The sequence below is a fragment of the Mytilus californianus genome, unplaced genomic scaffold (assembly GCF_021869535.1).
Source record: "Mytilus californianus isolate M0D057914Y unplaced genomic scaffold, xbMytCali1.0.p SCAF_2, whole genome shotgun sequence".
NCBI lineage: Eukaryota > Metazoa > Mollusca > Bivalvia > Mytilida > Mytilidae > Mytilus > Mytilus californianus.
The window spans coordinates 3,423,329-3,439,669 of record NW_026262668.1 but is presented as its reverse complement, the minus strand read 5'-3'; the positions used below and the strand labels follow the sequence as shown (position 1 = coordinate 3,439,669).

General features: G+C 31.9%; 1 protein-coding gene across 1 annotated transcript in view; it reads left to right on the top strand.

Moving 5' to 3' along the window:
* LOC127729067 (tyramine beta-hydroxylase-like) overlaps positions 1-15,514 on the top strand; it is a 62,647-nt gene extending 47,133 nt beyond the window's left edge. The window contains exons 5-9 of the mRNA XM_052236716.1: positions 5,254-5,433; positions 7,040-7,212; positions 7,968-8,211; positions 10,693-10,789; positions 14,858-15,514. Of these exons, the coding sequence (XP_052092676.1) occupies positions 5,254-5,433; positions 7,040-7,212; positions 7,968-8,211; positions 10,693-10,789; positions 14,858-15,446 (1,283 nt within the window). The 3' untranslated portion in view covers positions 15,447-15,514. The remainder of the gene's footprint in view (positions 1-5,253; positions 5,434-7,039; positions 7,213-7,967; positions 8,212-10,692; positions 10,790-14,857) is intronic.
* Positions 15,515-16,341: the final 827 nt, after the last annotated feature.

Below are 16,341 nucleotides of genomic sequence, written 5' to 3'. Positions count from 1 at the left end.
AATCAGCATACCATTACCTTTAAATCACACCGGAAGTCGCATTCTATAAACAAGAAGTATCAAATTATCTCTCATATTTAAGACAAAAGTATATAAAACCATATATTTTTTAAATCTGTGCAAACAAAGCTATCATATGAGTCTGGAAATGACGTTTTCTTAACCAAATGAAAATTATCTCCCATATTTAAGTCAAAAGTATACAGAAACAATATATTGTTTTAATCAGTATGAAGAAACCAATGATTGGACGCTAATAGTAACTTTGAGTAAACCAAAAGTAGCTTCTTATTAGTTATTAAAAATGTAATGTAGAAAGACCTTCAATTGTTCTCTGAACACTTGGTTTTTAATTAGGTCTTTCCACTTTTCCGTGGAAAGACCTTTTGCTTTTGTTCTGATTTTTTTTTTTTTTTTCTTCCGCCTAATTTTCTTCTTCTGCTGTATTGTTAATTCAAACTTTGTCGCGTAGATTTTTGGTATATGATATCGAACAGTTTATACGCTTTTGAAACTGACACCGCTGAAACGAATATTCTATTTTGTAAGAGTTATCTCCCCGAACACTGATTTTCTTGTGTGTACTACTCCTTCGCAACCGTAAAAGATTATGACAAATTTATTTTACCAAATTGCTCGTTATATCATCAGGATGTTTTGATTAATTTTGACCGAAGTGGTATAGAGATTCCATATGAGAGGTATTTCCCTTTATGCATTTGATATAAGTGATTTGCATTTGTAATTGATAAACCATCAGTGATAGATACCTAGGAAATTTTGATTTGATGTCCTTGGACCAAAAAAAAAAGAAAATAAGGTCAATTCTACATTTTGATTTTGGCTTATTTTCACTTCTTTTCAAAAACCGTATAAGATATCGGCAACATATTTTTACTAAATTGTTAGTTGCAACATGTCGTTACTCATAAATTTTGTTTGAAAGGACGCGTAGCGTTAAATGGGATTTTTTGCCCCTCTTATTTTTATAATTATGATTAAAGTGATAAAACTCATTTACCATACATATCAAAGACCTATGGTCTTAGGAGTTGAAGTCCTTAGTTTATGACCTTGAAAAGAAGGTCAAAGTCATAGGTAAATTTGACGTTCTAGATTTTGACCTTTGCTTTAAATTCATATTTATACACAATAAAGCCATAGGACTTTGTGCATTAGGTTATAACGTTGAAAAAGCAAACCGGAAGTGACCTTTTTTAAACTGGAAGTGGCTATTTTTTATACTTTTTTTATGTAAAAGTATATAGAACAATATATTTTTGGAATCAGTTTCAAGTAAACTATTAAATAATTATACCGAAGTGACATTTTTCAGACCGGAAGTAACAAATCATATTCCTTATTTAAAAAAAAGTTTATAGAAACCATATATTTTTTAAATCAGCATACAATAAGCTATAATTTGACACTGGAAATGACATTTTAAACTGGATTTTAATATTTTCGTATCAAAAGATATCGTTTCGGGTGGAAAGACCTTCTTTAATTTTTTTAATTTTTTTTTTCTTCCGCCTAATTTTTTTCTTTTGCTGTATTGTTGTTTCAAAAGATGTCGCTTAGACTTTTGGTATATGATATGGAACAATTTTTGAAGCTTTTGAAACTGACACCGCTTAACCGAACACTTTTCTTTGTAAGAGTTATCTCCCCGAACACTGTTTTTTCTTGTGTGCACTACTTCTTCGCAGCCGTAAGTGATTATGACAAAATTATTTTACTAAATAGCTCGGTACATCTACAGGATGTTTCGGTCAATTTTAACCGAAGAGATATTGGCACTCCATATGGGAGTTATTTCCCCTTTTGTATTTGACATAAGTGATATATAAATGTAACTCATGAACCGTAAGTGATAGAGTCTTAAGGTCTTTTGATTTGAGGTCCTGAGTACACCAACAAAAAAATAGTGTCAAAGTCAAAGGTCAAGGTCATTTTCCAAATTATGCCCTTTGCTTGTGTGTCCATTCTCTCTTATACTATAAAAATTTCATATAAAAAAACTGATGCTAAATTTTTGGGTTGTTGAGACGAACAAATGGTGCGTTCAGTCCGAAGCGATCTGATGATATTTTATAGGAGTTATTGCCCCTTAAATGTTAAAATTTAAGGTAAATCGAATATAACTTTATTCTGGTACATGATAAAGTCAAAGCGACTTCTGCAAAGGGTTGGTTGGCACATGACCTTGAAAATATCAACTGGAAGTGACCTTGTACAAACCGGAAAAAGCTATTTTTGCAGTAATTCCAAGGAAAAATACTTAGAAACTTTATACTTTTAGAATCAGCATACAATAACCTTTTAATGACACCGAATGTAAACCGGAAGTAGCTAATTATCTCTATTATTTGAAAGAAAAGTATATAGATACCATATATTTTTGGAATCAGTGCAAAGAAAGCTATCATATGAGACCGAGAATGTCATTTTCTTAACCAAAAGTAGAAATTATCTCCCATTTTAAAGTAAAAAGTATGTATAAACCACATATTTTTTCGATCAGTATGAAGAAATCTATGATTGGACACCAAAAGTAACTTTGGGTAAACCGGAAGTAGCTACTTATCAATTATTTAGAAATTTAATGTGGAAAGACCTTTTAATTTTTTTTTTCTTCCGCCTAATTTTTTTCTTGCGCAGTATTATTATTTGATTTGAGGTCCTTGATAAAAAAAAAAATAGAAAATTAGGTCAAGGTCAAATTTTGATTTGGCTTATTTTCACTTCTTTTTAAAAACCGTATAAGATATCGTCAACATATTTTTTACTTAATTGTTAGTTGAGACATGTCGTAACACATACATTTTGGTTGAAAGGGTACGCTGACATTAAATGGGAGTTAACGACCCTATGATATTAAAACTACCCGTATGGTGATATAACTCATTAACCAAATATAATAGAGACCTAAGATCTTTTGATTTGATGTCCTTTGTTTATAACCTTCAAATTGAAGTCAAGGTCAAAGTTTAATTTGACGTTCTAGATTTTGACCTTTGCTTTAACTTTTTACTGGTACATGATAAAGTCATAGGGTCTTTCACATTGGGTTGCAAACATATGACCTTGAAATAGGTCAATCGGAAGTGACCTTTCATAAACCGAAAGTAACCATTTTTGCATTATTTTTCATGTACAATTAACTAAAACTTTATATTTATGGTACCAGTGTCAAGTAAGGTTCTAATGTATTAGGAAGTAGCATTTTGTAAACTGGAAGTACCTACTTATCACCCTTATTTTTAGTAAAAGTAAATAAAAACCATATATTTTCGGAATCAGCATAAATTAAGCTGCTATCTGTTACCAAAATTGACATTTTAAACCAAAAGTTAACATTGTCCTGCCTAGGTATGTCTATTTTGGGTGGAAAGACGATCAATTGTTCTCTAAACAATTAGTTTTTAATTATTATTTTTTATTCTTCCGCCAAATTTTTTTTTCCTGCGGTGTATAGTGGTTTCGCAAGATGTCGCTTAGATTTTTTGCATATGATATCGAACAGTTATTGCGCTTTTGAAACTGGCCCTGTTGAACCGAACACTTTTTATTGTAAGAGTTATCTCTTCAAACACTTTTTTTCTTGTGTACGCATCTCCTTCGCAACCGTACAAGATTAAGACAAAAACAATTTAACCAATTCGCTTGTTATATCCTAAGGATCTTAAGAATAATGTAATTATAATTGATAAACCATAAGTTATAGAGACATAGGGTCTTTTAAATTGAGTTCCTTGGTCCAACAAAAAAGAAAATTTGGCCAAGGTCAAAGGTCAAGGTCAAAGGTCAAGGTCAGGTTTTAAATTTAGATTTTGGCTTATTATTGCTTCTTTTTAGAAACCGTATAAGATATCGACAAAATATGTTCACTTGACTGTTAGTTGCGACATGTTGTATCATATATATTCTGTTTAAAAGGGGGCGTTCAAATTTGATGGGAGTTTCCTCCCCTCTAATACTTAAAATTAGCTGTATTGGGATAGAACTCATTTCCCATATATAGTGGAGACTTAGGGTCATTTGATTTGAGGTCCTTGCTTTATGACTTTAAAATTTAGTTCAAGGTCAATGATTTTTTTTTTTTTATGAATTTATGATGTGAGGTTAAGGTAACTAAATAAAGGCAACAGTAGTATACCGGTGTTCAAAAGTCATAAATCGATTGAGAGAAAACAAATCCGGGTTACAAACTAAAACCGAGGGAAACACATCAACTATAAGAGGAAAACACAGGAACAACAGGAACACTGAAGTGTAACAAAAACAAACGCCAAAGTCGGGATTCTACTTCGTCAAAATTATTTCCACATTACGCCAGCTCATTTTTACAATCGTAAAAATGGGTGCCATTGTAGGGATGACGCGCCGCCAATTTAGCTCTTGAAAACCGATAGATTTATCCACATAGCACCACTATGATTCTTATATGCCAGTTGTTTTTTAAAAGACAAACGTGTCTACTAGCTATTGATCATCATTTAATGTACGTTTCTGCATTTAGTCAATTTAAAACTATTGTCTGATCGGTTGTCAGGTGGAATTTTCGAAAGTTCAAAACATTTAAAAAAGTTCTAATCAAATATTTCGTGGAAGGGGAGACTAAAACATGTTCAGAGGTTGAAGAATAATTACCCTTGACAACACACAATAAAAATTATTTTTTTTAAGTTATGCATTTTTAAGATCCACTTGTAAAGTCTGTCGTCAAGTACTTTTAGTAAAAAAAATTTATTCGAACACACCTACTCTGTTGTTATGATTCATTAGAAAGGTATTTCACTTGACCCATATATTTTATTTTTTAGTACTGTGAATTTTTGATGTTATTAAATCAGCCTGTATCCTTTATATATATATATAGCAGGGTCTAAGAACATAAGTTGTTCGACTTGCTAGTCAAATGCGTTTTGTTAAAATATACCTTTTCACTCATTTGGTCTTTTGGAAAATGTTGTTTGTGCTGTATTTAGACCCCTTTACAAAGAAATTTGTTTTGCATGCACACGTATTCTATGGAATGTTTTTCGGCGGAATATATGCTTCTGCACAAAAAAGATCCACTTGTATTTGCACTTACCACAATCGACTGTTTTATGAAAATTTCTCTATAATTTAAAAGTTTACAAATATCTCGAAACTCCATACTATAATTTAAGTAAAAACACGTACATAAGATGCATAAAATCCTAAGTTATGCACCTGGACATTTACGTCGTACGATTTTGTTTTCAGAGACATTGAATACAACCATTCGCTTTCCTCAGACGGCAGTGCCAGCTGAAGAAACAACGTATTCCTGTATGATCTTCAATCTTCCTTCTGACCAAGATTATCATCTGGTGGCATATGAACCTTACATAGATAATGAGATGGTCATGCATCATTTATTAGTTTACGGATGTGATCCGAATGGTAGGTACAATATGACAACAGCGTTTTTATGAATTTATTGTCATTACGAATGCCCAATGCCGAAATATTTAAAAGCCAATGATGTATAAAAAGTAGCCAAATAGTCCAAATAAAATTCATTACATACAACCAAACAAATACTTTTCACAAGTAGATTATTAAAAGTACAACAAAAAGGCCTAACCCAGTCATTTTTAATAAACATATATTTGTTTTTAAATAATAGGTTTGAACGTTGTTTTCAATTTAGACTTGTTTATATTTTTTCGTTTGGGCTTGTATTATATTTGCCTTCGGGTTTATATGATCCGTTCATCCAATTTCGACTCTTTCAAAATTCAAGAGTCTATCCTAAATTGAGGTAAATTATATGGCCTTCCAAATACCGTTTGGATTCCTAACATCACTGAAAAGACATTAATTGTCATAATTCGGATATGGTGTAAAAATTTTGCACCTCATGTTTGCGGTATACCATCTTTTCCGCAAGTTTTTTGTTTTCTGTTTGGTAATAAATACAATGGCAGTCAGCAGGGTTTAAGAACATCAGTTGTTCGACCTGCTAGTCAAATGCGTTTTGTTAAAATATACCTTTTCACTCATTTGGTCTTTTGGAAAATGTTGTTTGTGCTGTATTCAGATCCCTTTACCAAGAAATTTGTTTTGCATGCACACGTATAAAAATTGCGGTTTTTTATCCAACGCATTCATAGGTTTGAACGTTGTTTTCAATTTAGTTGTTTGTTTTTAAATGTATATACATGAAAAAAAATGTGCAAAGTTGTTACGGTTCACACATAATTTCTTTTGTACCTTCCTTGCAAGGTGTTGCTGAAGTTTAAACATATGTCTGTTATTCCACCAGGAATTTATAACTTGAAGCATGCACAAAATCGGAGACAAAAATACCATCCATATTTTTCATATGACATAATTTATAATATACCATTCTTAGATGATCCGTTGATAAATTTAGAAATAACTAAAGAACCATTATTTCAACTCACTCAAGCACAGTTGACGTAATGTGGATTTGACTATATTTCGTTATTTATCACTTTTGATATTTCAGTAGTGTCCTATAGGACACTGTAACTATGTCAGCTTGACATGCTTACTGAATGTTTAACCTCATTTTTAAAGTTGACAGTGTCTGAAAAAATCGCGTTAAGTTGGAGCAATTCCCCAGTTATTATACATAATAACTGAACCACTGACATCTGATAAAAAAATGTTGTATTAGTAGTGTTATATAATGGACTCCTTATTTTGACATCATTACGACGTGTGCCACATGTGGAGCAGGATCTGAATACCCTTCCGGAGCACCTAAGATCATCCCCAGCTTTTGATGGGGTTCATGTTGCTCAGTCTTTAGTTTTCGATGTTGTGTTATGTTTACTGTTGGTGTTGTATCAGTTGATCTTCGACTTACAGTTTGAATGTCACTTTGGTATATTTTGCCTCTCTTCTAAGTACTTATATTCATGAGTGGGTCAGTACCTCAGCAATAAAACTAGAGATACAAATATAAATTACTGTCGAGATAAAATAAGTTTTCATTTGAATCTGAGAAGAAATTAAATATATGTTTATACTTATACAGAGGCCCCAGTGCCAGACGAACAGCTCAATACAGTTACAAAATGTGACATGGGAGCAGGTGGTAGCTGTAATAAACTCATCGGATTATGGGCGGTTGGATTTTCTGGATATTGCATAGATGGACCAATGGGATTCCGTTTTGGTCAAAGTGGATTCAAACAGGCCGCGTTAGAGGTTCGAAAGTAGAAAAATCTTTAAGATAGGATTTCACAAACAGAGAAGAAATTATATTCTCCCACTCGTAGTTCCTCTGATATTTTAGATCACGAAGTTTTATAAAGATGTATAATAACATTCTTCAGAACTTAACATTTTTGCATTAGGCCTTCACACGTTTTATATATAAAAGAAAAAAAAACACAATTCATCTCTTTTACAAATTTAACAAGAACAATATATAAAAAAAACATTTGCCTTCACATCGATGTTATGATATGACCAACACCCACGCCCTTACTAATGTTTGCCACACAATGTCGATCTTTGTCAAATGTATTTTTGAGTAAAGTTGTTCATTTCGTTTAAAACTATTATTAACTATTATTTTAATGACACGCTTTGCTTAATTATAACAATCATAACATGTTGATGTCACAATGACTTCGAAGTTATGGTTCGTCAGTACAGTGATCGGAGTGTGTCAGTTTATCTTTTTTTTTCTTTAGCAAAAGTTAAAATTGAGGTCATTTACTTTGTCAAATCTCCATGGAATGTAATGAAACTTGAACAAATGCTTCTTTAGGATACAAAACAAGCATTTGAAGAAAAATGTTCAATTTAAACTTTTCCTCGTATTTTGCTTTAAGTATCAAACAATTATGATTGATTTTTGTTCAAAAAAAATGATAACTGCTGTTGAAGAGAAAGAGAGAAAAATATGTTTATCAAAAAGATTTATTGTTATAAATGACAATTTTATCATTTCATAGTTTCACTGGAACAATCCACAGTTAATAGCGGATTGGAAAGATTCATCGGGAGTTACTCTTTATTATACTCCGAAACTTCGAGCAAATGATGCTGCCATATTGCAGACTGGTCAGTCATATATTGAAATTCCACCTGGACAGCAGAGTTACACAGTAGTTGGAAAATGCTATTCAGAATGTTCAAGGAAACTAATACAAGAACCAATTAACATATTTTGGGCTATAAACCATATGCATTATTTAGGTAATAATAATTTCTTATTTTAGAAAACCTGAATTAAAAAACTACAAACGCTTGATGTTTCTCAAACCAAAAACTGATGTCAATACTATGCGAATTTGCAATTTCAAAACATAAAGGATGAATATATTTATTACAGACCAAGGCTGTGTTGATTCCTTTAATTAAAACTAACGTCTTTTATGATATAAAACTAATTAAACACACAAATTCTGATATTTATCACTTCTAAAATTCATTCATCACGTGAGCCCTAGACTCCTGGTGATTTTCAAATTATTGGCAATATTAAAACAAACTTACATTAATGAGAACCTTTTTAACCAAAATAAATTGATGAAATAATTCATTTTTAATTCATAAAAGCCATTAACGCACATATTCCCTTTAAAAAGTGTTTTAAATGTCATTAGGTCTTAAGTTTTGCACACTGCTGTATTATTTAATCACGTATAGTCGTATAGTCGTATAGTCGTATACGTTACATGCATAATATAGCTGACAAACAATTAAAACTGAGCATTTAACAATCTAGATGTAACATAAATAGTTTTCATTTGAATTTTCCTTGGAGTTCGGTATTTTTTGTTATTTTACTTTTTTCATTTGAACTCATTAATATAATTCCATGTTCATTTAAATTATACGGTTGTTTTTCATTGGGTATCAAAAGGCAGTAAACGAACTATGATGATGCGATGTATGTAATTTATTATATTTTAGTGGTTTACAATTAGTTTGTACTGTATAAAAAAAGTAATTTAAGATCTCGAGTTGGTTGACCGATACGATCCTTTCATGTCTCAACTCAAAAGCGACATGTTTTAAATCTTAAATACCAGAAAAGTCATCTGTTCTGTAAATTTACTGCTTGTATTCTATTCCCTTTCGTGATATCTGACTGAGAGTGGATTCGCATGAGGAGTGATATTCATGTATAGCAATATACACCATGTGGTCGCACCTGGTCTCGATCCGTTTGGAGTCGTGCTATTTCCTCAGTTTTTTTTATCCTGTGTTTGCATATATATATATATATATAATAAAAACTATAACACAATTTTCCATACGTTTCGGTCATTACGGCCTTCTTCATTTGAATTAATTACAACATTGAAACAACAATTACATCGCTTGGATACATTACATTATAATAACTACTATGACGTTTATTTGCCGCGTATTTTTTTTTTTTTTTTTATAAATATTTTCACTATTTAATTTTTTTATCCAAAAGGCTTCTTTAGTTTTTCTGTACATTTTTGTTCCAAATACTCTTTCTACGGCGGTAACTTTTAAATTTTTCATCGAATGATTATGCTGAATGAAGTGGTTTGCTACCGGATCGTCTGTTTTGGTTGTTCGTATTTTTGAAAAGTTCAATAGCATCCGTTGATAAAGTGTATCACCTGTTTGTCCTACATATATAAGTTTTTCGCATTTTGTACAGTTAATTGCATATACAACGCATACGGTTTTACAGTTTATTTGTCCCTGAATGGTATATTCTTTCCCGGTGTTGTCACAAAATACCTTGGTTTCAATTATGTGTGAGCATAATGCACAATTTTTACCGCATGGTCCACAGCCATTAGTTTGTTTATAAAATTGTAAATTATGCTTCTTGTGTACTAAGCTGTTGTGTGTTCTATGGTCGGGTTGTTGCCCTTTTGACACATTCCCCATTTCCATTCTGAATTTTATAAGATATCTTTTATGTTGTTGTCGCGTTTAAATACTACGATAGGCGGATCGGGGAATATTTTCTTTAACCTGTTAGATTGATGGAGAATTTTAAGATTTTTTCTGAGAATTGAATGTATATTTGGAAGCGCTTTGGAAAAAGTAATCACCAAGGGTACTCTGTCGTTTTCTTTCTTTGGTTTGTACTGTATATATATTGTACAAATATATATATTGATTAAGGAGTTATACATCAGTATAGTACTTTTGTTTCTCACTAATACTCAAGACCTAAGACCATTATGAAGTGGACGTTGTTGGTAAATTTTGATTGTGTTTCTGTCATTGATTAAAAAAACAGGAAATGAAGTTGGTTACGTTGAAATTGGATTAAAGTACGTTATATTGCATGGTTTGGCAATTTTGAGTCGGTAGTTGTATACGATAGTTCAAAGTTTTTGTTGTATTCCGATGTACGTACCTACTCGACAGAAGTTGTCCTTTGATTTATAAATAAACTTATTGAACGCTGTTACATATTATGTTAATAGATTGTTTCCATTCGTGGTAATATGTTAATACAAACCAATACTGTATTTAGTTTGGGTTTAATTCATTTTGGTAAAATGTCCTCCTTTGAGTAGAAAAAAGATTATATGAATTGTATTTGAACACACATCTGTGTGTCCAATCCTTTAATTGTAATATATGACACTTCTCTATTTTTCTAAGATTCTAGGTGAGTTTTGTAACAAGCTAGATTTGATGAATAAATATAATTTTGTTGTCAAACAATTTCAGGACATGAAATGAGTATTCAGGTATACAGAGACGGTGTGTTTTATACAGAACTTACAAATGATGCTATTTATAACTATGACAGTCCTGTAGAGAACAAGTGAGTATACAAATCAAGTTTCATTGAGCTATATAAATCTAAAAAACAGAGTTGTGAGTTACGTTATTTATCTTGCTTTTTACTATTTTCATCTATGTCTATATATAATACAAACTCTCATAATTTATTTGCAAGCAATTATACCCGTCTCGTAAAATAGGGACATTTTTGCAACCATCTTGTCCGACTATTCGTCCAATAAATATTTTTGTTATATGTTTCACAAAAACTACTAAACAGAACAACTCTATATTTGGTCAGCAGCTTGATACTGGTGAGTTATACTGTGTGAGCACTTTTCGGATTTGGCTGAAACCCTCTTGCTGTTTGCAGACACTATGAAGATGTTAATTAATTGAATGAGCTTAGTATTTTCGTCTCACATTTGTTCAGTCTACTAAACAGAATGCCTTAATATTTGACCAACAGCTTGATAAAGATGTTCATTTTTTATCTGTTAGATACCTGGTTCCTGCTTATCGATACTATGATTTTTCAGCATATGGAATAAAACTAAATTCTGTACACTTTTCCCACATGTAACTGCTTGTTGGACACGTGATACCTCGTTTCTGATAGTTTGAATTACTAGTGATTCATCGCTTGCATTCCTGTTGATAAATTGACAATATGGACTAGTAGCGACTACAAGGGCAATTGCATAAACAATTTGAAGATTTCCGTAAAATTATCGAACTTTCTTGGATTAAACGACTGCAGACAGCATATCCCCTTGGTCTGAATGACAATATACTAGGACAAGGGAACATATCTAAAACTTCCGTAATCAACGAATTAAACATCGTACAAATTATACACTTGATGATCTCCTATCTATATTTAAAAACAATGGTAGGCATCAATTATTATGTAAACTTGGTCATCTACCAGTAAATGACATGATATTTTCAAGGAGTGTGACAAAATCTCGTTCTTCAGCCCACTCTACGAAAACTCGCGTATAATTACAGCTTGTTTGCCACCATAGGCTGTTCCCGTGAATCGATAAACCTGACGATCATAAACGGCATTTTCTGAAAATTAAATATATTAACAGAGGTATTGATTTCATCAACTTATCGAGTATATTTAATGACTCTACCATTCAAAACTTTATACCTCCCTATTTTATTTAGAACCATCCATTATTTCGTGTACAAACAAAAAAAAACAGCAAAAGTTTAATTTCTAATTATACGCCAGTAACATCAGACGTCAATGTAGAAAATAATACGCCTCTAACTTGAGACTGTGAGTCGTCAAATTTTGAATATGATCCCTATGGCCATGTTATTACGGGGGACCTCAATATCGTTCAAGACCGAGAGGTTAAAACTTTTTGAAAAAAGGACCAAAATATCGTCCTCCGTCTGAAATAGATTGGAAACAGTGTCGTCAGGTCACAAAAGACGCTCTTTCATCGTAATGTAAAAATTAGTGTAAACGGGAAAAATATCTGGAGTCTTATCTAAATACATGTATGAATGTTGTGGATATTAGAATATCACATTTTGAAAATAATTCAGAAATAAATAAAAGAGTATATAATACGCCTATTTCTAGAATAAGAAACAAACTTCAAGTACTTTCAAAGCGGTTTGTTTTTGTACCGGACGAAAAAGCAGCCAACAATGTGGTGATGGTTTGCTATAAATACTACACGGACGTTCTTAAGAATGAAATTTTAAATTCTTCTACATTCAAGTCCTTGCGCTCCACAAAGAGTCATATAGTAAACAAAAATATAATAACCACCTCACAGCTTAAGGCCTCTTCTGAACATTTGAAGGTCCCTACTATGTATTGGTTATCTAAACTACAAAAAAAAACCTATTAAAATCTCGTTGCATCCCGGCCTCTAGTAAGTGTTCAACAACTAATCTTTCAGTGATTTTAACTAGTCCCTTAACTACTTTCAAAGAACCTATCATTAACCTTTGTAATAAAATATATGAAAATAGTGGAATTAACTATTTTTCGAGTGTAAAAAGTTCTTTGGAAGTTTTAGATAAATTACGTGCTTTTGATGGTCCTTTTGATTCTGTTGAAAGTTGTGACTTTTCAACTCTTTACACTACACTTCCACACAATCTTATCAAACAAAAGTTTTCCTATATAATTAAATGGACGTTTGGTAAATCTGAATGCAAATATATTTGCTGAAACTCATTTAAAGCCTTCTTCTCTAATGAGGAAGGTAAATATGCTAGATATACTTACTGGAGGTGTGATGAGATGATTGAAGCTGCTAATTTTCTCTTAGACAATATGTATGTACGTTCCGGCAATAAAGTGTATCGACTGGTTGTAGATATTCCTATGGGCACCAATTGCGTCCCTTTAATAGCAGACTTATTCTGGTACTGTTATGAATCAAAGTTTATGACCAAACTCAGTAAAGACCCGTCTAAATTGCATTTAATTGATAAATTCAACAACACTTACCGTTATTTTGATGATATTTTTTCGTTTTATATTCAAGAATTTTCTAAATATACTGCCGAAAGTTACCCAAAAGGAACTTACTTTAAATAGATCTAATATAAACGGTAATAACTGTCCTTTCCTCGATTTAGATATTTCAGTTTCACACGGAAAACTCTACACTAAAATTTACGGCAAAAAGGACGATTTTTCGTTACCTATTGTTAACTTTCTTTTTTTGGACGGTGATGTTCCTTTGGCACCATCTTACAGTGTTTATATATACAACTCGTTCGCTTTGCCCTTGTCTGTTGTGACGTGTTGGATTTCAATGAACGTAATCTATGTATTACTGGTAAATTCTTAAGTCAGGGATTTTGTTACCACAAATTACAATACCGAAACATGTAATTCTTCCATAGATATAAAGATTTGGTTTGGAAAATTGTTGTACCTGTAGAAAACTTATTTCAAACGGGATAGCACATCCTAATTTTTACGGAGATGTTGTTTACCGAGCCCGATAATTTAGAAACGATCCGGGTAAACTTATCGATCCTTTAAATAAACTTATCTAAAAGGTTCATATTTTTATAGTAGACAAGTTACCCTTGAATTATTATTTCTAAAGAAGCCTGTTTCCAAACAGTCTATCAATCTTGACCACACATGACACAGTTTCACAGTGTCATGTGTGTATATTGAGGTTCTTACAATATCAATAATATAGCGTATTGGTAACTATATGAGCAAACTAATAGTGTCCAAAAAGAAAGATCAAGATTGCAACAGAGGAGTACATGTAAAAACATGTATACGAAGAACATTCTTTAACAAAACCAAAATTCAAATTGAAGTAAAATGATATACCGGTATAGTTCAACAAACACAAATTTATATATTTTGATTAAAGATCTCCCCGATGTCAAATTTTACCAAAACATGTAAAATATGCATAATTGGCCCAACCATTTACAAATACAGGTTCTTTATCAAATATGATTGGACGAAGCAGTAATCTGTGAGGTATTTTCGTCACAGTTAACATGAAATTCATCTTCATCAAGTTACAATTAAAAGTGATCAATGTTATCGTGAAATAAACTTTCCTCAATATACTTTTTATCTATATTGTTTTAGTATTTGACCAAAATTATTAGATTTAGATAACAATAGAAATGTATAGGGCATCATATTCGCTACCACATAAGAAATGTGAATTTTTGATAGTGTATTCTTGACAAATAATATAACTCGACAGGACACGATATCGGCTTGACATATTTTGTTGATACCTGTCTAAAGACTGCATAATACTCTCTTTTTGTGTTTTGTTTATTTGTGTAGTTGGATTGTTGTCTCATCGACGTATTTCCCACATCTCCTTTTTTCATGTTTTAGTAACCATAAAAAAGTACTCACCAAAGTTACCAGGTTTATAATTTTGTACGCCACATTCATGGAATTGACCTTATTATTCAATGTCAGTCATTATACTTCTTGCTCGGTATTTGAACATTTAAGTTCTTATACTTAACACGTAAAAATAGAAACGCAGTAGAGTTCATTCATGTTTTAGTTGATTTGGCAATTGTGATTTTTGTAACAAAATAATGTCAACTGGTTTTAAAATGTAAATTTTAGGTACTTAACTGCAATTCAAGTGCTTCCAGGAGACGAAATTGTAACGACATGCAAGTTCAAATCCCTCTCAAGGCCAAAGACAACGTTTTATGGTGATGCTACAAGTGACGAGATGTGTTTCGGATTCATGGCTTTTTACCCTGCTGCAAACATGCCATTCTCTACGTGCATAGCATGGAAAGATATCTCAGCATGTAATCTGTGGCTTCAACAAGAACATAATAATTGCAAATGGTCTGATTTTATATTTGTCAATGTAAATGAAACAAAGCGTGTAAAGGATGAAGTAATGACAAATTGTAAACCGTTCGGTAATTGTTTATCTGAATGCAAAGCGACACTTCAGGTCCTTTTTGCAGAGCATCCATGCATGAAAGGTGACGTATACGAATTGATCAAACAAATGGCTATGCAGTGGAACAATACGGAAATGCTGAGATTCATTGTAGCAGTTGATTCATGTAAAGCTGAAATGGCTGCCGATTTGTACCTTCAAAACCTTCAAAATAACAAAACTAATGGATCTTACCGTTTGGATGGTATCAGTTCCCTACTGGTATCTATGATTGTTTATATGATGATGAATTAATTATTCTTCACTGTTTGTAGTCTAAAATCAAAAATTAAAATAAGAGGTAAAATGTAGGCCAAATTGAACCCTCTATCTTCCCCTTCTTTAAAAACCTCCATCTACAACTGATAGGTATGATACACAAACATTGATGACATTAACACTTGGACTTACATTTCGTGGGTGTATAACATCCTATTTTTATGAACTTCCCCGATTCCCGTTCACTAAATGCAGAAGTCAGCTAATCTAACTTAAAACTTGGCTGTGTGAAGTCAAATCTTTTATCACCATAACCCCAACAAACACATAACTATAGATGATGTCCAGAACAGTTTAATCTGGTATATTTATGCAAACTGTCCGATATACTCGCGTTTACGCTGATCGATTATAAGTTTTACTGCATCAGTAAGAATAAAATACACTATCAAAAATAAAAAATAAAACTTCGACTTACCACTGAGAGAAAATCATACAAATGAAACAATCGAAGATCTGAGACCTCTTCATTGCTCACCCCTTTGAACAAAAACGGATCATTTTAGAGCAGAGAATTTTATTATCTCTTAGATTGTCTCACATTTAAAGCAAGTTAGTTGTCATCTTAGAAGCTCATATTTCATTTCATCTTTTCGTTGTTTTTAAGAATTTTACTTGCACATTTTTGTGTTAATACTTTATACATATTTCGATATTCATTAATCTGAATCTTTACATTATTGTTTCTACTATTTATATTAATTTACTGATGATATATATACTAGTAGTTGTTCGGAAATTGTCTAATTGAAATCCATCCTAACAGCTTTGAATTTATTCAATAATATTTCTAACATATCTCAATATTGTCTTCTGATTTTGTTGCAATGTTGGACAAAAGGTGGTCACCATAGTAGATAAATGAAAAAAA